The sequence below is a fragment of the Bubalus kerabau genome, chromosome 3 (assembly GCF_029407905.1).
Source record: "Bubalus kerabau isolate K-KA32 ecotype Philippines breed swamp buffalo chromosome 3, PCC_UOA_SB_1v2, whole genome shotgun sequence".
NCBI classification, from domain to species: Eukaryota; Metazoa; Chordata; class Mammalia; order Artiodactyla; family Bovidae; genus Bubalus; species Bubalus kerabau.
The window spans coordinates 30037687-30061267 of record NC_073626.1 but is presented as its reverse complement, the minus strand read 5'-3'; the positions used below and the strand labels follow the sequence as shown (position 1 = coordinate 30061267).

Below are 23581 nucleotides of genomic sequence, written 5' to 3'. Positions count from 1 at the left end.
TTTGTCAGACTTAAACATGGTAAACAGTATCCTCTCAAGTGACCGCATTGACGTTCTCTCTCTAAACCGCTGAGACATTCGTACTGTTTATTATCCTGAGGCTCAGGTATTGTGTGCTGAGATGCCCATGGTGCTTGAAATTGCAGCCAGTGGAGCCAAGTAAATTCTGAATGAATTTTCATTTGAAAGACCAAGGCAAAGGAAGTAAAATTCTCAAAAAACACTCTGTTCCATGAGGGGCCTCCTTAGAGATCACGCTCTTTCAGACTTGGAAGTTTAGAGCAACAAAATCATTTTCTTCAGAATAGATAAAAATATATAAACAGTCAGTAATGTCTTCCTATTGTATCCTATTTGTCTGGGTCCCATTCCTCTTTATTCTTTTCCATTGTATCCTGTCAGAAAGATAGATTTTGTGTCTAGAAAACGTCCATCTCTCAATCAAAATGAGTATTCAGTGCTTTTACACCATAAAACTTAATGCGGTAGAAAGAGGAGGAATGAAAATACTCGTGGTTATTTTTTTCACCTGATGTCATAAACTCCTCCCTTCCTCCCGTTGTGGATACCCTGTCTTCCTCTTGCCCTCCTCTTTCCACGTAGAACTAATTAGGGAAGGTAGGGTTGAAGAATTAACCAGCCTTGGACGGAGAAGGAGACACTGCACTGCCACACAGTTTAAGACTTCAGTTCCAGACTGAACTCTCAACATTAGGTAAGCATTTATTCATTAAAATAACAAGTATCGACTCACTGGTTATAACTACAAGCAGAAATGGGAGACATAGAAAGAGGAGAGATGAAATTCAACATTGTATAGGAAGACCAAACTATATTTAAGTTTACAGGAAAAGATAATTTCTTGCTGTTGTTTTGGGGTTTGGGGGTGCTTTTGTTTCTTTGCTCTCTTAAGTTTTGATATGAAGGAAAAAAAAAGCCCTACAAAATATAAAATTATTTACACTGTGACATGGGCACACTAGAGAAACAGACAGGAATCCCTCTAAACAGAAAACCTATCATCTGAAATATAATCAGTAGTATTGGATTACAAGTACTGTAAAAAGTTCATTTCCTCCTTAACAAACATTCACTATTGTATTATAAATGGTGTGTGCTGCGCTAGCCGCTCAGTCATGTCCGACTCTTTGTGACCCCATGGACTGTAGCATCCCAGGATCCTCTGTCCATAGGATTCTCCAGGCAAGAATACTAGAGTGGGTTGCCATTCCCTTCTCCAGGAGATCTTCCCAACCCAGGGATCAAACCCAGTCTTCCACATTGCAGGCGGATTCTTTACCGTCTGAGCCACCAGGGAAGCCCATAAATGGCATATTACATCATAAAAACAGAGACCTTACGCTTTATTTATTGATAAGAATGAATTCTAGGAGCGTGTCATGCCTTCTTTGTCTGATTAATACTAATAACATATTTTAGCTGCTTACTGTGTCCTGATGGGCACCCAACTGCCTCAAGAAACCTTAGTTCCTAAAACTTAGGTGAGTATAATTATTTTCCTTGAGACAGCGACTCTGCTAGTGATAAAATTTTGGCTAAAGGAGGTACAAACCTTTACTCTCCTACTCAAGAACAGGTGTTCATTCAGAAACAAACTCACAAACATAGAGAACAGACTTGTGATTGCCAAGAGATGGCGGTGGGAGGGATGGATTGGGAGTTGGGGATTAGTAGATGCAAGTTATAGTATATAGAACAGATAAAGGTCCTGCTGTATAGCACATCCTATGATAAACCATAGTGAAAAATAATGTACATATATGTGTAATGAATCACTTTGCTGTACAGCAGAATTTAGCACATTATAAATCAACTATCCTTCAATAAAATAATTTTTTAAAGAACATTTGCTTATTATAGGGAATTTATAATTGAGTCATGAGGATATAACATTCTGATCTTACACTTTTCAGAGTTAATAGTTGTCATTATGACTTTCTAATGGGATTCCAAATGTTAAAAAATATTTTATGAGACTATTTTTCATTCTTATTCTCTGAGAATTTCTGTTTTCTTTTTTGTGAGCTTTAAAATTTATCTTCATCTTTAACAAAAGGAAGATCCTTATGAAATTTATCATTTTTCACTAAAGGATATTGTCTAGTGTTGTGTATTAATTACAGTGTCCTCTTTGTGTGAACCCATGGGAGAACTGTCTCTCTGATTTTAATGTCACCAATCTGTGACCCTGCAAAATTTGTGAATCAAAAGAGCTGCTTAGCCTAGAAAGATAAACTGAAGCCAGAGCAAGGTCGGTTTTGATTATATAGAAGTTAGAGAACTGGACTTAATTTAAAAATGAATAAGTGAAATTTGAGCAAATGCTCTGGTAAAAAGTATAAGGATAATTTTATGGGCAGTCTGAGTCATGTAACTAATCATGTTGATTTCTCTTTGTGTTAGCTGCTAGAAAGCTTAGAGTACAATACGGACCCATACCTGCAAGTATAGTTGATTTTCATTGTTCATGGTAAGGTTCAAAAAGTCACCTGTCTTAATTATTTTTGAACCATGGCTCCTAAGGAAAATTCAAGATTATTTTCCTGCAAGCCTCTGCTCACAAGGTTTTTATCGGCAGATCAATACATAACCTTGTTATATGTGTATTTTCATTTAAAGACACATTACTTAATGTATCTTGTTGATTATCACTGAACTTACAATCAAGAGCATTATAACCCACACATAAAAGAGACTTATCCAATATGTGCATTTTCTTTAGGAAGGCACATGACAGCCTTTTTGCACTTAGGAACACTAAACAGCACTTAAGCAGTATGCCTGGGGGCCACTTTAAACAGTGAAATAGCCAACAAAAAGCAAAAAATGCAAAAGAACTCGGCACTGGGACTTCCCTGGTGGTCCAATGGTTAAAGACTCCACGCTTCCAATGCAGGGGGTTGCGGGTTCCATCCCTGGTGCGGGAACTAAATCCCAAATAAGACTAACCGGGAAAAAAAAAAAAAAAAAAAAAGACACTAACTAGATGTATAAAGGACTTGTTTGCAGTAGGAGAGCTTGAGCAAGAAGTCAGCTTCTTCAGCTCCAACTGATTGAAAATGTGGGCATTCAGATCAGATCAGATCAGATCAGTCGCTCAGTCGTGTCCGACTCCTTGCGACCCCATGAATCGCAGCACGCCAGGCCTCCCCGTCCATCACCAACTCCCGGAGTTCACTGAGACTCACGTCCATCGAGTCAGTGATGCCATCCAGCCATCTCATCCTCTGTCGTCCCCTTCTCCTCCTGCCCCCAATCCCTTCCAGCATCAGAGTCTTTTCCAATTAGAGTATATTGGGCACCTAATGACCTGGGGAGTTTCTCTTTCAGTATCCTATCATTTTGCCTTATCATACTGTTCATGGGGTTCTCAAGGCAAGAATACTGAAGTGGTTTGCCATTCCCTTCTCCAGTGGACCACATTCTGTCAGATCTCTCCACCATGACCCACCCATCTTGGGTTGCCCCACGGGCATGTCTTAGTTTCATTGAGTTAGACAAGGCTGTGGTCCTAGTGTGATTAGATCGACTAGTTTTCTGTGAGTATGGTTTCAGTGTGTTTGCCCTCTGATACCCTCTTGCAACACCTACCGTCTTACTTGGGTTTCTCTTACCTTGGGTGTGGGGTATCTCTTCACGACTGCATTGGGAGACTCCAATTTTTAACTGCCCTGTCCGTGGCCACAAATGACTTCAGGATCACTGTCAGTATGGATTTGAAGTTACAAATAAATTTTAACAAGTAGGTGAATTCACAAATATAAAATCCATGAATAAAGAGGATCAACCCTACATGCAAGATTGTACTCTATATGCCTTGCCTGCCTACTTCACTCGTAACTCCATATTTCTTTTGTATCTTTGTGTTTCCGGTAGCCTGAATCTTTATTTTAATTTAATTTTTTATGTATTTTTCCTGTATGTATAAGTGGTTTTGAATCCTTCAGGGAACAAACCAAGCAATTAATAAGCAAATCAGCTACAAGTATTTAGAATTCCTCTTTGCACTAGCGACCTTACTACGTATTTGTATACAAAAAGATCTCTGAACATCAAACCTAGTGAGAGAAATATGATCAACTTCCCTTTAAAATCATTTCATTATTTTCTCTCAAAAGCCGCTGAATTAGAATTAGTGAATGTGTTTAACCTAAGGATTTACTAAGAAGTTAAGATTGCATTTCGAGATGAGGTGAGTGAAAAGTCTAGCAGATACAAGGATGAGGAGATAGTGGCTATACTTCTTTCTCTGTTCAACCTCAACTCTGAAAACTTCCTCTTTTCAGTTTCTAATATTGGCTCAGACTACAAGTATTAAGGCCCAGAAGCCTGATTTGCTGACTGCCTTGAAGTGAAGTGAAGTGAATTCGCTCAGTCGTGTCCGACTCTTTGCAATCCCATGGACTGCAGCCTGCCAGGCTCCTCTGTCCATGGGATTTTACAGGCAATAGCACTGGAGTGGATTGCCATTTCCTTCTCCAGGGGATCTTCCCAACCCAGGGATTGAACCCGGGTCTCCCGCATTGTAGACAGACACTTTACCGTCTGAGCCATCAGGGACATCTAATCCTTCATATCTTTTCCGACTCTTGCTGGGAATGCAAACACTTCAGACATACCACTAGTGGACTGGAGCCCAGGGGCCTGGACCATAAGAAACATGCTTCTTAGAAGTTCAGACTCACATAAACTATATGAGAGAGTTCTATGACAATGGATTTTAAATAAATCCACAGTCATACATTCTGAGTATCTCATAGCCACACAGAGATGCCACATAGAGAAGTCAAGTAGCTTTCTCTGTCTGGAAAAATGTAAAGAAATAATCCAGCAGAAGCCCAGGTTCTCAACGTTTAGTTATCTTTGCATCCAAGAGCCTGGCTGCTCAGGGTAGGGAACAAGAGTAAGTTGGATAAGCTCTATCACACTATTTTTAAATTTTAAAAATTAAAATTAAAAAAAATTTTTTTTTCTCTAATTCAGTCAAGACCTGATTGGAAATATGGGAAAAAAATTTTTCTTGGAAACAAAAAGCCATGAAACAGAGCCCCCAAAATCTACAAAATGCAGTTGTATAAGAATGAATGGAGTTGCATACATTACATTTAGGCCCTTTGCTGCTGCTGCTGCTGCTGCTAAGTCACTTCAGTCGTGTCCGACTCTGTGCAACCCCATAGACGGCAGCCCACCAGGCTCCCCCATCCCTAGGATTCTCCAGGCAAGAATACTGGAGTGGGTTGCCATTTCCTTCTCCAATGGATGAAAGTGAAAAGTGAAAGTGAAGTTGCTCAGTCGTGTTTGACTTTTAGCGACCCCATGGACTGCAGCCTACCAGGCTCCTCCGTCCATGGGACTTTCCAAGCAAGAGTACTGGAGTGGGGTGCCATTGCCTTCTCCATTAGGCCCTTTACATCCCTTAATTTTATCGGACTAAAATGAGCCTCAGCCTTTGCTCACATCTGATTCATCTTTAAGCTAGGTATTTCTCTCCTCTTAACCACCTGACCCACTCAAGTTTTTCTCTTGTCTTTGCCCCACATTGTGAAAAGAAGTTTCCCTACTTAACCTAAGACTTTCCTCTGAGCTTCATATCATGCATTCAACAACTACTTTCAGCAACCCTTACTATATGCCAGGCCCTGTGGTAGGTGCTGGGGATACAGTGGAGCACAGAGCAGACATGGGTCTTTCTTCATGCAGCTCACAGGCTACTTAAGACAGGCTTATACCAAAGAAAATACAAATAAATGTAAATTGCAACTGCTGGCATGTCCTGAAGGAAGAATTCAGAGTACAGTGAACATGTGTAATGGAAGGCTTAACCCAGTGTAGACACTCACATCTCCCCAGGATCCAGTTTTGTGAACTTCCCATTTCCAGTGGTTCTGATTGACACATTCCAGGGCCTCCTTCTCTCTCTATTTCTTCCCTCTTCAGAGGAAGGTGGCATTCAGAATTAATCTTAAAAAAGAACAATGGTACAGATGAACCTGTTTGTAGGGCAGGACTAGCAACCCAAAGGTAGAAAAAAGACATGGGGACACAGTGGGGGGAAGGGAAGGATGATATGATTTGGAAGATTAGGATTGACATATATACACTGTGTTTTGCTTAGTTGCTCAGTGGTGTCCGAATCTTTGCGACCCCATGGACTGTAGGCCGCCAGGCTCCTCTGTCCATGGGGATTCTCTAGGCAAGAATACTGGAGCGGGTTGCCATGCCCTCCCTCAGAGGATCTTCCCAACCCAGGGATTGAACCCAGGTCTCCCGCATTGCAGGCAAATGGTTTACCATCTAAGCCACCAGGGAAGCCCAAGAATACTGGGGTGGGTAGCCTATCCTTTCTCCAGGGGATCTTCCTGACCTAGGAATAGAACTGGTGTCTCCTGCGTTGCAGGCGGATTCTTTACCAGCTGAGCTACCAGGAAAGCCCAACATATATACACTACCATATGTAAATAGATAGCTACTGGGAACCTGCGGTAGGGCACAGAGAGCTCAGCGCCGTGCTGTGTGACGACATAAATGGGTGCGATTGAGGGGGTGAGAGGGAGGTCCAAGAGGGAGGGGATAATGTATACATATAGCTGATTCACTTCATTATATGGCAGAAACTAACACAACATTGTAAACCAATTACACTCTAATTAAAAAAAAAAAAAGAATTGCACCCTTATCCCTATGCAGTGAGGCTACTGGGGAGACTGACAAGCTCCATACCCAACCCTTGCAAGGTGACTGGATGCTCTGGCTTTGTCCTGGAGTACCACATCCCTGTCCCCAGCGGCACTAGCATCATCCCAGCCCCTGTGTCTAAGAAGTTACTGACAATAGCTTGAACTGGTGACTTTCTGTACCTCTGCCAGGGTCTGTACTGCCTCCATGGGCAACTTTCCCTTTTTTTTTTTTTTTTTTGGATGCACTTGCTGAATCATATTTACCTGACCAAAGATTGAACCCATGTCCTTGGCAGTGAAAGCAGGGAGTTCTAACCACTAAATAACTTTTGATGCCATTTCCAAGACTTACATCTAGCTCACTCCTGAAAGAGATGGTATTCACCAAGTCTTCATATTAGGAATTCACCGACCATCTTAAGACCCACACCAGAGTTTCTCTGCAGAAGACCCCGGCTCCAGTTGTAGCCACCATATCATTTTATATGAGAAAAAGTGAATGAAGCCCAGTTTAAACAAACAAAGAAACGAACCAGAAAGACAAACAAAAAGCTTCAAGGATCTTTCTGGGTAGATTTAAATATTAACAGACAAAAATTAAATACATCCTTTCATGTTTTTAAATAGGTGTGGAATTACTAGCTCTCCACTCTCCAGAGAAGATGCAGGTTCTTAACTGTTCTACCAAATTACTGCTCCTGGAAAAAATGCTGAAGAGTCACTTTCCTGAATCACTCAAGGTATGAAACATTGAATAGTTCTATCTTCATTTTATTAATCTGTGAAATAACATCAGACTTACAGCTGTTTCCCAAATTTTCCTAATGGTAAGACTCTGGGAGTACTTGGTAAACATACAGTTTCCCAATCCTCTCCTTCTAGAGACTGATTCAATGGATGGGGGATACATTGCAGTTAGTTATACTTTTGACAGTCTTGCTAGATACCTTCTAGGAAAATTCAGGCTGTGCTGGACTGAACTATTTATGAAATAAATTTCAGTTCTAAATTTTATTAAATGGCAGAAGGGACTTCTAAATTCAGATTAGTTGACTTGGCCTGAATGGTATGTATAATTTTTTTTTTAATATCTTTCACATTATCTCATTTGAGCTTCAAAAACACCTAATCAATCCCCCTCTAAAATTAATTCCTCTGTAATATTAAAACCTCTGAATAGGCATATATTTATATTAAAATTTTATAGATAATATTACTAAATAACTTCCCCATTTCCAGGTGCTAGAATTCAGATTTAAATCCAGATTATCACATTTCAAATTGAGTGTTTTTTGGAAATGCTTGCCTCTCACAGCACCATCTGAAGTAAGAATTAAGGAAATGAACCGTATAGGCACAGATAGACACCTTTATGAGAAATCTCCTCTTTCCTAGCTGCTGAGCTCTTTGCTCCTGATTTCTTATTTCTCCTACCCTGAGTCTTTTTGTCCCTAAATCTCTTTATCCTCCTTTAATGATTTCTTTGTTATATAATGCCTGGCTTTGTTCTTTGACCATCGTTTCAAAATACCCTTTAAGTAAACACTAAGTCCTTTAGTGAATAAAAAAGATAAAGAAAATATAGTCTCAGTTGTTTCCTCTTCCTCCATCCACTGGAATTTATAGCTGTGTATTTTATAATCTCACTTTAGGCTTAAAATTTAGTTTAGTCACTCATTTGTGTCTGACTCAGCCACCCTGTGGATTGTAGGCTACCAGGCTCCTCTGTCCACGGGATTTTCCAGGCAAGAGTACTGGAGTGGGTTGCCATTTCCTTCTCTAGAGGATCTTCCCGACCCAGGGATTGAACCCAGGTCTCCCACATGTAGGCAGACACTTTACTGTCTGAGCCACCAGCGAAGTCTTTAGGCTTAAATGTTTAAATAACCTTCCAGATTTCCTTCACAAGCTCTACCTGCTCATTCCTCTAGCATCTTTACTCCCTCCTAGCCACTTTGCATCCCCCCTCAACACTCACTCTTTGGATGAATAAATTATTGAAAGAATTTGTTTGTTTTCTTATTGGAGGATAATTGCTTTACAATGTTGTGCTGGTGTCTGCCATACAACAACACGAACCAGTCATAATATAGGCTGATTCTATATTATATAGACTGATTCTTTAGGGGCCCTCCCTGTAAAGCCTTCCTCCCCCATCCCATTCCACACCTCTAGGTTGTCACAGAGCACCAGTCTGGGCTCCCTGTGTTATATTGCAGCTTCCCATTAATTATCTGTTTTACACATGATAACGTATATATGTCAATGCTAGTTTCTCAATTTATCCCACCCTCTCCTTCCTCCTGTGGTTTCAACCAATGCCAAAGCTTTCAGTTGGTTCTGATCTTTTACAAACTAGTTATTTTTTCAGACTCTGAATGTTGTAAAGAGGTTTCTTTTTTCTTCTAAACTTGTGAACATTTCAATCATGTTTAAGTTACATTCTTGAATACGGATTATGCTTTCCTCATGTGAAACCATTTTAATAAGTGTATTACTCTGTACACGTAAGATCATCAATTCCAGAATTTAATCATGAAGAGAACAAGCATGACCCTTCCAGGTTACTTTAGTTTGTGGATTTTCGCTAAGTGTGATCCATGTTGCGCATTAGTATTAGACTACATTTGGAAATATACAGTCTATGCGAAAATTTGAGTGAGGTCCCAGTTTGGGTAAGACAGAAGAGAGTTGGATCATCTTCTAGGCATTGAGATGAGATGAGTGATTTGAATTAAGATAGTGATAAAGGAGGTAAAATGTAGGCTCTGAAGCCCTTACAATTTAACTTTTTTCATTGAAGTATAACATTAGCAGGGATTTGCCAGGTGATGCTAGTGGTAAAGAAACTGCCAGCCAATGCAGTAGACATAAGAGACCCTGGGTTGGGAAGATCCCCTGGAGGATTTCTTCACTCCTGGAGAATCCCATGGACAGAGGAGCCTGGAGAGCTATGTCCATAGGGTCACAAAGAGTCAGATAGGACTGAAGCAACTTGGCACGCACCCACATAACACTAGAAAGTGCACAAAACATGATGATACAGCTCAGTGAATTTTCTCAGAGTGAATATCTATGTAACTTCTACTCCATTCAAGAAAGAACAGTACATCAAACACCATTCTTCCCCCACTCCATACTCTTTTCCTGTCAATATCTTTCCCTGTTCTCCCACAGTAACCACTATCAGCTTCTAAAGTCATCATTTAATTCTGCCTGTCTTTGAATGTAATATAAACTGGATCACACAGTAAGTATCTCTTTGAACTTAGCTTCTTTGGCTGGACAAGCTCGATACCATGTTGCTCTTTTGTAATCCATGGTAGGAATATGCCACAATTTATTTATTTATTCCACTGTTGCTGGATATTGTTTCCAGTTTCTGTCTACAGTATTACAAAAACGCTGCTGTGAACACTGGCCTATAGCTTAGCTCTTATCCTTACCACTACAACTTTGTCTTCTCTAGAAGCACAGAGATAACATATGAAAGTTGCTTTATGGGACAGATATCTTTGATTCTTAGTGGAAAAAAAATGTGAAAAATCACAGAACAGAATTCTAACGATACTTCAGTATTGTTTAGTCAATAAGAATTTGGTCAGCTCTGTCAGACTCCATGGATATAATAGTGAATAAGACATAGTTACAACCCTCAGGGAATGCTTATACAGACCTGCTCTATCAAATCTAAAATGCAGGATATGCTTTTTGGCCTTTCTCTGGGGGATAGTATCTCAGTCTCAACTGATATTTAATTGTAATTCAGGGTTGAAAGAGTAGTTGTACTTCACATATGATTTTAAGATAGTGTAGTAAACTTCAAAAACAGCTGCACATCAAAATTATCCATAGAACTTTTAAAAGGCATATGAACTCTAAATCTAGATATCAGACGCTGATTCATTAAGTATTACTAACCTATGTTCCAAGTCCCTGTCTGGTAAGCCTTTTGATTTGGTACCTCTCACCATTGTGCTACAAAAACACTAAGTTTTGGGAGCATTTTCATAGACTGTCATAGACATTTTAACAGTTTCCATGTGCACTGATGAAATAACAAGGGAGAAGTTTATATGTGTGTGGGTTATGAATATATGTGTGTATATTTATAATTTCCCCTCATGGCCATAACTTTGCAGTAGTACAAGAAATGAAAAGAGCAATAAGCATCTGAAATGGTTAATAATATGACTAGCTTTTCCTCTGGGTTCTCTGCCTCAGGTTTATGGAGCAGTGATGAACATAAATCGTGGGAATCCCTTTCAAAAGGAAGTGGTGTTGGATTCATGGCCTGACTTCAAAGCCATCATCACACGGCGACAGAAAGAGGTACAGTTTTAAAAGGCAAAAAGAATTGGTACCAACTGAAATGAAAAGATGAAGTAAAGGGGAAATCGTAACCGTCATAGCTTAACAAGCTATACACCTCACCATTAGCTTCTAATTCGACTGGCTTTAGAGTATCAGACATATGGAAACCTCCAGTCTAAATGTGTCACTAGGATGATTTCTCTAGTGTTTGATAATCCCTAGAAGCATGAAACAGATACGCTTGTACACACTAGCTTTCCCACTGGGTTGATGATTCCTTATGATCATTGACTTTGGTCATATGGATAAATATGAAAGAAGATTGAAGAAGACAGCATCCTCCCCATTCTGCCTCTGAGACAAAGGAGAGGCTCACGTGATCAAAGGTGGTGTGTTTTATTTGTTTGTGATTATGTCTTCTGTCCTAGGCTGAGACAGACAACCTGGATCATTATACTAATGCCTATGCTGTGTTCTACAAAGATGTCAATGCTTACCGACAGCTGTTGGAAGAACATGGTGTTATCAACTGGGACCAAGTCTTTCAAATACAAGGTGGGTCAAGTACAAGACACTAGACAGGCATTTTTTTTCTTCTTTTTGTCATATCTCTCAGATATATAAATATGACACACTTTCCACACATATAAGCACACATATGTACAAATACACTTACATACATTTTATATATTAACAGCTTATGTATTACAGTCTTATAGCAATACTTTTTTTTTTTTTTAATGAGATTTGGCCTTTGGGTTTGGCAGAGGCCATTTAAATTAAGCTGTTTTTAAGTGATTTTTTTTTTCTTTCAAAAAATGGTATTGGTGAATATCACAGGATATTTCTCCTTATTACTTCTAACCCTTTCCTATCATAACCTTTTAAAGTAAATCTAATTTAAGTCTAAGCCAATAGGTAAGCCTTTCTTCTTTCTAAAGCAAATGATTCTTGAAAAAGATAATCAACCGGTCTGCATAGGATAAACTGAAATGATTTTATAAGGAAAGAGTATATGTGGGCTCCAAGGAGATAACTGCATAACCATCAACGCTTCTGGAAGAACTTCAGGCCAAGACTGAAACAGATTAAGACTTTTGATTATTTGGATGGATAGCTTTGGCTTCAGTGTATCACTTGCTCTCTCAACTTTTTATAATGATTGGGAGTTGATATAGGCAATGAAGTTACTGTGTATAGCTCTTCCAGTGAAATGAGTTCCTTGATCATTTGACAAGAAGGTAGGAACCCCCATTTAGATATATAAATTCTGGTCATTTTTATCAGCCAGAAGTAGCTGAAGCCCTCTACAAGAAAAGTTTCTGTCCACCTATAATGATTTATATAAATTCATAACCTAAAAACTTGAGATGTTGTATATATTAAAAAAAAAAAAATCCCCTTGCAAATGCTCAAAAAGACTTTATAGAGGCAGTTCTAAACTCTCTCACACATTTACAGATTTACCCCTGTTATGCTGGTTAGAAGTGAGGCATAAGTCAACCACTTGCTTATCTAATTAATTTAGAAAAATCTCACCAGGATTACTTTAATATGGAAATGAGTATATCTCCCCCTTGATGTGAAAAGTCATGGCAGTAACTGGATGGATTTTGGTATTATTGCTTAATATCCTCAAATCCCCTGAATTCATCATTATGGAGAGACCATCCCTCTAATTGCCAATACTTTTTTTAGAAGGCTGAGCTATTAGTTGTGAGTTACACTCATTTTAATTGATAGTCATCTTTCCTGAGGGTTTGGTGGGGAGAGATGTGAATTATAGCACCTAGTATAGCTGGAATGGTAAAACCCCTCATTTACCATGTAGAGCAATACCGGCTCTTGACTTCTGATGTGGTCTCAACTGTAGGTTTCTGTGGTAAGAACTGTAATCTCTTTAGGACACTGAATAGCTTCTAAGAAGTCATCAGGGTCTTTACTATTGTTATTCAGAGAACCTAAAAAGGTGCCATTTCTATAACATCTCTAAATCATACTACTACTACTACCAAGTCGCTTCAGTCGTGTCCGACTCTGTGCAACCCCATAGACGGCAGCCCATCAGGCTCCCCCGTCCCTGGGATTCTCCAGGCAAGAACACTGGAGTGGGTTGCCATGTCCTTCTCCAATGCAGGAAAGTGAAAAGTGAAAGTGAAGTCGCTCAGTCGTGTCCAACTCTTAGCGACCCCATGGACTGCAGCCTAGCAGGCTCCTCCGTCCATGGGATTTTCCAGGCAAGAGTACTGAAGTGGGTTGCCATTGCCTTCGTCTCCCTAAAAGCCTATCAGCTACATATAAACAGCCTTTTACTCTCTTCCTAAGTGCAGGCTAGGTCAGAACTACTAGTTGGGCTGTGGATAGATCACGATTTAGCCAGTGAAGCTGCTTCAGTACTGGGTGTTTAGAGTAAGAACACACCCTGCATAGGAATGCCTTTGTCATTTTTAATCTAAGAACCATCCATAAACAATGTTAAATCAGGGTTAATCCTCTAATGGACTCAGAGGAGCCAAACTCCTTGTGTTTGCCATACACAGAAAACAAAAACATGCATAATTGCCCAGACAGGCCCTGCTTGCTGCTCACTGCTAGTTGCATGGACGAGAGAGCTTGTCTATATGAGCACCAGCCTGAAAGTTTCAAACGCCTGCTCACTGGTAACTATGAACCAAAAAAATGTCCCAAGTTCTGGCTTATTTAGTTAGCAACCCTTCCCCTTCTAAGGAGGTGGAGTGGTCAATAGCAGAACAAGAAGTGGAGATTCCTTTCTCAAGGAGAAAGGAGAAAATCATTTGTTAAAAATGATACCCTGTCAACAGATAGAAGGACATGATCCAGAGCACCATGGAGAGATGATCAGCAAAATCTAAACAACAAATCCTGTTGTTTGGTGATTAAAGGGCCCTAACAATCAGGATTCTCCAACAAAAGAAGCTTTTAAAGTGGGGAGAGAGGAGTTTAGTGGGAATCGAAAGAAGATCTGTTTATGAAAAGACTCACAAGACAAAATGTAGGCAAAATCAAACTACAGTGTTTAAGGATGCAGGCTTGGATAATAAAACTGTAAAGAAAACAAAAAAATGGTTATCTTAAAAATTGTTATAATGATTATTTTTGGAGGAGAGAGAAGGAATTGTGATTAAAAGATTGGGAGAGTGATACATAGAAGGGAGCTCATCAAATTCTATTCTGTGGCTTTAGAAGTAGTCAAAATGTATGTAATTATTTTTAATTAAGCTGTCCCTTTTACGCAGTTTTTGTTACCTGTTACATCTGAAAAGTCTAAAAGGTTTTGTTTTAATGTTAGGATGACCTTTAGAAAGAATTGACTCAGTCTAACTTAGAAGAAAAAAATTCTGTTGGAACTACCATCCACAATTTGAGTCAACACAGCTCACTACCACTTAGATGTAATTCAGTGTTTTAATATGGAGTGCTAGCCACAGCATCTATGATTTTAATAGCATTAACTTGAAGACTTGCTTATCTTTTCTTAGACTTAACTCCCTGATGGAGAAGCCGAGGCTCAGAGCACAGTCTATGTTCACCAGGACCTGCCATTCATGTTTTCTTCAAGAAGTGATTTCCTAGGAGAAGAAAACAAGCAATTAGATATGAAAGGAAGTGGGAAAGTCAATTTCCAGAGCATTTAAGCAATCAGCAGCCAGAATGGAAAGGACAGAGCAGATCAGGATTTGGAGAAGCAGACAGTCAGTTTTAAGTAAACAAGCCCCTTGTCATGCTGTAATTACTATCAGAACAGAGACCATGCCATTCTTGTGTCCCGATCTGAAGCTATGCCCAGCACAGTACTTTACTTACAACAAGTACTGAATAAAGGTTTATAGAGAATACAGTATAGCTATGACAAATGAGTGAGTGCTGGGTGGTTAAGTTCAGAATAAACCTCACCAGTCTAAGTTTATATATTGACGTTGCTGTGACGGGCGTTTAGGCAGGAGACTGAAAGACAGTCTTTAAAGTAAGATTGCCCTGCCAAATAAATTGAAGCTCTTTAATACTTCCAGAGCATCCCTTACCCTCAGGGGCTTAAGATCAATCTGAGAAGTCAGGAAAATAAAAAGTTCCCATAAAGCATTACAAATTCTTAAGGGATAGTCCCATCAGAAAATCCCATGGAAGATCATGATCAACATGGAAATTTGAAAATCTCATACAAGACTTGAAAATCAGACAAAGGAGTAGCTCTGATAATATATGTATGAATACACAGTGGTTAGGATAATACAAGGTGGGAAGCTGGTGGTATTGATGATACCAAGTATAGGAATACTAAAACAAATTTCCTTTTGGCATTTTCAGATAAAGCGTCCACATTTTTTTTTTCATTGTGTGTTTCCACATATAGGGCTGCAGAGTGAATTATATGATGTTTCCAAAGCTGTTGCTGACTCAAAGCAGGTGGATGTAAAGCTAGCTTCCTTCAAGGCCTCTTGCTTACCTCCGATTTCAACTATAGACACCAGTTTCTTGTACGTAAACCAAGCTTCCTCTGGGGGAGAACTTATGCTATGGCAGTACAAACTGCAGTACCTGGAGTACTTAATACCATTAAGGAATATTGGATTTAGGTGACTGAATCTAAATGTGTGTATGTGTTTACTCTTTTCCTTTTTGCTGTGCTTGACTGCTCATAATTTCCTGCAAAATCAAATCTGTGTCTCTCTCCATAGTAATTAACTATGGACAGTTTTTTCACAGAATACACAAAAAAGTCATTTCTTGGGCATCCTCCTCCTTCAAATAATTCTAAATAACTTCTGCTGTCTGCACCCAAGGTGGTTATAATTGTTTTTTGTTGTTTCAGGGATGAAGTTGTTTAACTGACTTACGTGTCTTCTATGCCAGGCACTAAATGTTTTAAAGTTTTAAATACATGGCCTCTTGAATCCTTTCTACAACCCTATAAAGCAGTACCATTATTATTCCCTTTTTAAACAGAATTGAAATAACACACAGGAGCAAACTGTAGAGCCAGAAACAATCAAAAGAAGTCTAATTCCAGGATCCAGCCCTTCAGAACATGTGTTAGTTTATATCTGCATTCTTTTACTTTGTGGTCCCTGATCTGTCATGCACTAGTTACTTTCCATTTTGCCTTACCTTTCTCTCTGTGTGTGTGTGTGTGTGTGTGTGTTAGTCGCTCAGTGTGTCTGACTCTTTGCAACCCCGTGAACTCCAGCCTGCCAGCCTCCTCTGTCCATGGGATTCTCCAGGCAAGAAGAATGGAGAGAGTTGCCAGTTTCTTCTCCAGGTTACCTTTCTGAGCCTCAGTCAATTCTTCCTAAAAACTGATGTATAATATCTTCTTTGCATGTTTCTTGTAAGCAAATGAAACTTGATACCTGAAAAGTAACCACTTCAGTGAATGTTACTTTCTCCACTTCTGTGGTGTATGTTGAAGTAATTATTGAGCAAAACAAGACTAAACCTAGAAAAGAAGGGACACTTTAAGTCACATAAAGCAACTGGATTCTATTGTTACTTTTTCAGTCATGAAAATTTTCAAACACAAGAGTTGAGAAACTAGTGTAATTAACCTCCAAAACCAATATACTTAAAAAAAATCTTAAACCCCTGCCTCTTTCAATCACAAAATAACGCAGTTCTCAATTTTGTTTGTCCTTTGTTCAATTCCAACTGTAACCTTTTCAACAATACATTTTCCTATTAATTGAATTTAAAAAATATAACCAAGCTTGTGCTCATTAAATATACATGTATATTTTCAAAAAGTACAAGAATTATTAGAAATCTTTTATCCAGACCTCTAGCTTTCCCACCCCTTGATTTATTCTAAAGGAAATATCTTATATATTATTCCATTATACTTAAATATTATACCTCCAAAATAATAATAATTATTATTATTATTATTGGCCAGGCCTCACAGCTTGTGGGATCTTATTAATCCCTGGTAGTTCAGATGGTAAAGAATCCACCTGCAATGCGGGAGACCTAGGCTCGATCCCTGGGTTGGGAAGATCCCCTGGAGGAGTGCATGGCAACCCACTCCAGTATTCTTGCCTGGAGAATCCCCATGGACAGAGGAGCCTGGTAGGCTACAGTCCATGGGGTCACAAAGAATCAGACATGACTGAGCAACTAAGCACAGCATAGTATGGCTTGTGGGATCTTATTAATAGATCCTCCATCAGGCATCGAACCCTGGCCCCAAAAGTGAACACATTGAATTCACTCAGGGAATTCCCAAGAATTTTTTTTATTAAAGTGCAATAGTAATATCACCTCTGTGTCAGGGGTCCCCCAGACCACCCACAAGTTCAGTGATTGGCTAAGAGGACTCACAGGACTCAATATATTTAGTCATGGCTATAACTTATTCTAATGAAAAGATACAAAGCAAAACCAGCATGGGGAAAAAGGTGCCTTGGCAAAGTCCAGAGGAAACCAGGCACAAGCTTCCCAGAGGCCTCCCTGAGCAGAGTCACGCAGTATGCATTTGATTCCCAGCAATGAGTTGTGACAACACAGATAAAATTTTTTTACTGGAGGTACCCTCTGCCAAGCACGCACCAATTTCCTAGGCTCCCAGGAGGAAAAGAGGTGTTCAGCATAAATTACATCACTTGTACAAACAGGCCAAGCTAACCACTCTGACCCGTTCTGAGAATGGCAGGACTTCCCCAGAAATCCAAATTACCAGCCACCTAGCCAAAGGCCAACCTGGCAAGCAGGTTCTCTAAAAACAGTGGCCTCGAGCCTGCTTTGTTAGCTCTTTCCTTAAAATTTTGTGAACACTATTTCCTAAATATAAAATGACCTGTTAGTAGTCACATTTCTCCAATTATCATAAAACTTTGAGCACTTTATTTGTTTTGAATAAGCACCTGGTTATTATATGCAACTGGTTAACATCTCTCTTAAGTTTCTTTTGACAGACAGGTACCCCTTTCATCTTTTTTTATTTCTTATGTTATTTTTGATTGAAAAAAAAAATCACGCTATTTGTCCTTTAGAGTTTCCCACAGTCTGTCCAATTCAATAGACATGAGTTTGAGCAAATTCCAGGAGATAGTGAAGGACAAGGAGACCTGACATGCTGCAGTCCATGGGGTTGCAAAGAGCCGCTCACGACTGAGCTACTCAACAGCAACTCTGTTTGCTGTCGTATCCCTGAGATGTTATTTAAAATTGTCTTCAATCCCCTGTCAGACTTTTTTAAATCAAATTTTTACTTGAATTGTTCCTTTCTGCATAGGAAGTTAGACAATTTGTCTTTAAAACCTAAATCATTATCCAAATTTGTACACTTTATTTTGGATACCCACCCTTCACAGGTCATTGTCTCGAATGTCCCTCCTGAAACACATGGTTTAGTGTTTTTATTTATAGTGACATCACTACCTGAAGCTTCCTTGACTTTGTTTGGAAGTCTATTTTCGAGAATTAAATGAAAAAATCCTGTTAAGCCAGTTATTGCTTGCATTTATTTATATTCTTTCCCCCTGCTTAGTGGTTAGGTGAATGGCCCAGCTCCAGGTCTCACAGAATACCTGAAATATGAGCTAACATTGCATAACCACTAATAAAAGAAAACACAAACTTTTACTTCATAAAGAGGGACATGGTACAGGACCTCCCTGGTGGTCCAGTGGCTAAGACTTCATGCTCCCAGTTCAGGGTGCCCAGGTTCAATCCCTGCTCGGGAACTAGATCTCACCTGCTGCAACTGAAAGATCCAACATGCTGAAATTAAGACCTGGTGCAGTCAAACAAATATTTTAAAAAAGGACGTAGTGAGAAAGACATCAGTAACCTCTTAACTGGGGATTATCTTTGGATATTGATAACTTCAAGCATGAAAGAAAATTCAAAACACAACCAGCCCCCAGAGACTTGGAACTAAATAACCTGTGTCAGTTCTTAGAAACTGCAATAATTTCTGTCCTTTTTTTTTTTTTAATCTTAAGGCCCATGGATTTTGAAATCTTTTTCCAGAATGTTTAGGGAAAGGTCTGAAAGAGCTAGCATTTCTTAAGCACCTACAAATGCCTAGAACATTATGCACTTTATATTTGTTTTGTGGACATGGTTGCATAAATGTAGGAGTCCTATCCTAAAACATTTATTATTATCAAGAAAAAGATTAGAGGCTCAAGTATCTGGAATTGTTCAAGGCCTCAGAGAGGGTGTCAGCAGACTCAGGACTTAATAAGAACAAGTCTGAGGTTTGTTTTCCAGAAAAATGAAATCCTTGCCTTCATCTATTCTGAGGACAAGAACAAGTGGGCATAAAATTTGAAGGAAAGACTTAGACTCAATATAATGAGTGTTTCATCCTGTTAGAAATGAAATCCTAAAAGATGTTTGCAAGTGGTAAGTGATGGATTCTTATTTATTGAAAATATGCTAGTATTTGCTAGGCACTATCTCCAAGATGCTTTCTCAGTTTGAATCAATGTAAAAAGAGAAGTAGTTGGGGAATTCCCTGGAGGTCTGATGGTTGGGATGGGGTGCTTTCACTGCTGGGGCCAGGTTTGATCCCTGGCGGAAGAACTAGGATCCCGCAAGGTTTGAAGTGAATAAAAAAGAGAGAAATACTTGTATGTCGTCATATGATCCCGAGTTCATATTTCTTCCCATGTCATTTTCTTCAAGAATGAATTCTTCCGTACAAGTAACCTCCCTGAGTGTTGCTGATGTTGACTTACTCAACCAGACTTGGTCTCGGGGCGGCAATGAACAGTGTCGCCGGTACATCACCAGCCTCATCTCCTGCTTCCCCAGTGTGTGTGTCCGTGATGATAAGGGGAACCCCCTGTCTTGGTCTATGATGGACCAGTTTGCCACCATGTGCCATGGCTACACCATGCCTGAGCATCGCAGGAAAGGTTATAATCGGCTGGTGATCCTCATGTTGGCCAGAAAGTTGCAAAGCCGGGGATTCCCCTGTCAAGGCAACATCGTGGATGACAACACTGCATCCATTAACCTCGGTAAGAGCATCCACAGCGACTTCTTGCCTTGTCGGTTCCATAGGCTGATTCTCACCCCTCCAGCTTTCTCCGGGCAAGTTCACCCCTAGCCCATTGGAACTCCAGGAGTTCGCTTCCTTTTTCTGAATATGCACACATTCCTTAGCTGCCAATGAGGGAAAAATTAAAACTAGAACCAGGGGGACTTTAAATTGTTGAAAAAGGCCAGAAGACAAACAGGCTTAGGCTGGGAAGCCCTAACTCTCCCTGTCTCAAATTTCTATGGTAGTGACGATAGAGGTCAGAAACAGCTGTGACTAGAAAGAGGATAACTATCTTCCTTTAGGATCCACTGCAGGAAGAAGGTTCTAAAGCCATCAGTCTTAGCACAGGAGTAGAAATGACTGCATGAGAACCAATGACTAACATGGGAGTACCTGGATACTGCATTATTATTTCCCTTGGGCTGATGCCTGCTTTTCTACAACCACACCAGTGTCCTACAACCGTAAATAACCCTCTCCTGTGCCTGCCACTGCTCTGTCTCCCCAAATCTCTTCCTACCACCTGTGGCTCAGGATCTCTATAGACTATCCTGCCTTCCCCCCTCCCCCCTTTAATTCCTGTCTCTCCTCTAGCCTATAGTTCTTCCCTGGGAATGTTTAAATGTAGTGGTTCTCACATTTTAGTGCACTTCAGAATCACCTGGAGGGCAGCTTGCAACAAAGCTAGCTGAGTCTCTCCCCACAGCCCCTGATTCAGTTAAGTTTGAGTATGGGTCTGAGGTCGGGCCTGAAAATTTGTATTTCCAGCAAGTTTCCATTTCTCAGTTGCCTTGGATGGAGGAATGAACACATGAACATTTTAAAAGCTAGAAGCAGATGCTATCAGCATAAGACTGGACATTGCCTATCACCTATTCCAGTCCCCTTGTTCATTATCAGCTTTCTTATGGAAAACTAAGAGGCCTGTTTATGTAAGTGTGCGTTTGGTATGCAAATATAAACATACTTATACATATATTTTCACCTCTTACTTCTGTATGCATATGTAATACTCAGAGAATCGTGGTAAGATAATAAACTTTAGTTTATTCTCACTACATATGAATATTTGTGGACAAAAGAAAACAAATGACTTCTTCAAGATTATATAGATAACCGGTGCTAGAGGTTGAGCCAGAATGGTGTTATGTTGATTTCAAGCTGTTTTCTTTTCACTAGACCATGTATCTTTTTAGGAAATGTAAAAGAAGTTTAAATGATTAAATAATAAAATCAACATCTCCTTCATCTTTTATTCTTGTCAGTATTTTTTTTTTTTTAATTTGGGTTCCAATTTCTTCTGTCTGTGTATCTTTCAAGGACAGTAAAGGAAGAGATAAACATCACAGGCTGTGTTCTTCTATCTGCAATAAAAGCTGACACAAACAATGGTTGGATTTGTCTAGTCTGGCTAAAGTTGACTTAGCCATATAGAAAATATATGGCTTATATGGTTTCTTATTGTGCAGAGGTTACACAAATCTCAACTACAAAGATAAGAGGAAATCTAAATTTTAGGTGTTTATTCTGAGAAACGTAATGGAGAAGGAAATGGCAGCCCAGTCAAGTACTCTTGCCTGGAAAATCCCATGGACAGAGGAGCCTTGTAGGCTACCATCCATGGGGTCGCAAAGAGTCAGACACGACTGGGTGACTTCACTTTCACTTTTCTAAGAAAAGTAAACTGGCTGAAGGAGAGCTTCAGTTATAATGAAAACGATTCCTTGGGAGTGAATATATGCTTAGGTCATCCTGAGCCAGTGGTTACCTAGAGACTTATCCTTGGGGCTGGAGGGAAGAGTTCTAAGGAACTGGAGTCCATAAGTCTCTCAGGAGAATGTGGTCTAATTTCCACCCCAGGGACATGCAGTATCTATAGCACTAATGAACAGAGGGTTACTCCCACCTGGTACATAGTCTCATTAATACAGCCTTGTGCCTTATTTCTTCCTAATGATAATGTGCCTACTGTTTACTTAACACTTAACTGCATGCTGATAATTGTGCCAAATTTTATATATACTTATGTGTAATAAATATATGTGTGTGTTTATTTTATTATGGGGAGTCTGGCTCAGGGGTTTAATGACTCGTTAAGATTTATGGAGATTTGAAGTCATGATCAGAGCCTGGTTTGTCAGATTCTGAAGCCTGTACTTTGTGTGTGTGTGTGTGTATGGCCATGACAGGTTTTAGTAGCAGCATGTGAGATCGAGTTTCCCAACCAGGGATTGAACCTGTGCCCCCTGTTTTGGAAGCATGGAGTCTTAACCATTGGACCACCAGGGAAGTCCCATGAGGCCTGGACTTTCAATTATTATTGGCCTCTCGAGCAGCTTGGAACTCTTTGGGGACTCAGTAGAGACAACATCCTCAGCTACTGTGAGGTGTGTGCTTGTCTGCTCAGGGTGGATGCTGACTGGATTTTGCAATTGTCTTTGCATTGAGTGAGGATAAGAGTTCTCTCTGCATCAGACCCACTGAGAAGAAATACAGAGGAGGAACGGAGAATTCAGTCTGCTCAAACTTTGGGAGCAGGATAAGACACAGCAGTTCGGAAGACATTTATATATCCTCTAGAACAGAATCTTATCCAGCAACACAAGCTTTGTTTCTACTCACTTTGCAATTCTGTCACAAATTTTTGTTTGGTGATTTTAATTTTTACAAAAACATGAAAGAACTATAAATTACCTGTCTTTCAGTTGTCTGTGATAATACCTAGTTTTCGCTTATTGCATTAAACTCTAATGTAACTGAGCAGGACCCCATGGGGCCTTTGCAGGGAGGGGAACAGGCCTTTCCCCACATCCTCTACTTGAGCTCCTCTCTGAAGTACCTAGATAATAGTACTTGCTGTACATTTCCTGAGTTGTTTTGCAGATATGAAACCACTCCCCTCCCTCACCAAATGGAAGATGTTAACTACTAGACAACCATGAGCACACAGCTCCAGGCTTCCTGGAGCCTAAGGACTGATGTTAACCCATGTGACACCACCCTGTTTCCTCACCATCAGCCAATCAGAGAATTGTGCACAAGCTGACCCTGCAACCCACCCCACTTCACCTGGCTTTTCAAAGTGCTTTGCTGAAACACTTTGGGGAGCTGGGACTTTTTAAAGATATGAACCACCTCGCATGGCCCTGCAGTAAGCCTTTCTCTCCTACAAACTCCCATGTGTCAATTTGTTTGGTCTCACTAGGAGGGAAAAATTAAAACTGAAAGTAAAACACAACTGATGGAATCACACTGCACCACTTTCAAAGATGATTTCTCCCTTCTAGCTGGGATGTTAGCGTTGGAATTATTTTGTGCTGTGCTGTGCTTAGTCTTGTCCGACTCTTCGCACCCCATGGACTGCAGCCTGCCAGGCTCCTCTGTCCATGGGGATTCTCCAGGCAAGAATACTGGAATGGGTAGCCATTCCCTTCCCCAGGGGATCTTCCCAACCCAGGGATCGAGCCCAGGTCCCCTGCAGTGCAGGATTCTTTCCGACAGAGCTGCCAGGGAAGCCCTAAAAAAAAAAAAAAATACAGTCTAGCTAGCATCAACAGCCTAG

At 40.0% G+C, this 23581-nt stretch overlaps 1 protein-coding gene across 1 annotated transcript; it reads left to right on the top strand.

Annotated features, from left to right (window-relative positions):
* The first annotated feature begins 597 nt into the window (after nucleotides 1-597).
* Nucleotides 598-21213, top strand: GLYATL3 (glycine-N-acyltransferase like 3). The gene is made up of 6 exons (XM_055574663.1): nucleotides 598-715; nucleotides 7326-7438; nucleotides 10923-11030; nucleotides 11441-11567; nucleotides 15385-15508; nucleotides 19659-21213. Exons 2-6 carry the CDS (start codon nucleotides 7361-7363, stop codon nucleotides 20083-20085), a joined length of 864 nt encoding a protein of 287 aa, XP_055430638.1. The 5' UTR covers nucleotides 598-715; nucleotides 7326-7360; the 3' UTR covers nucleotides 20086-21213.
* The last annotated feature ends 2368 nt before the right edge of the window (nucleotides 21214-23581 follow it).

Bases quoted from the DNA above. Each gene is read 5' to 3' on its own strand.
- GLYATL3 (XM_055574663.1), top strand. From the start codon at position 7,361: ATGCAGGTTCTTAACTGTTCTACCAAATTACTGCTCCTGGAAAAAATG. The intron at 11,031-11,440 runs GTACAGTTTTAA...CTTCTGTCCTAG, and splicing joins TCACACGGCGACAGAAAGAG to GCTGAGACAGACAACCTGGA. The intron at 15,509-19,658 runs GTACGTAAACCA...ATTTTCTTCAAG, and splicing joins ACTATAGACACCAGTTTCTT to AATGAATTCTTCCGTACAAG.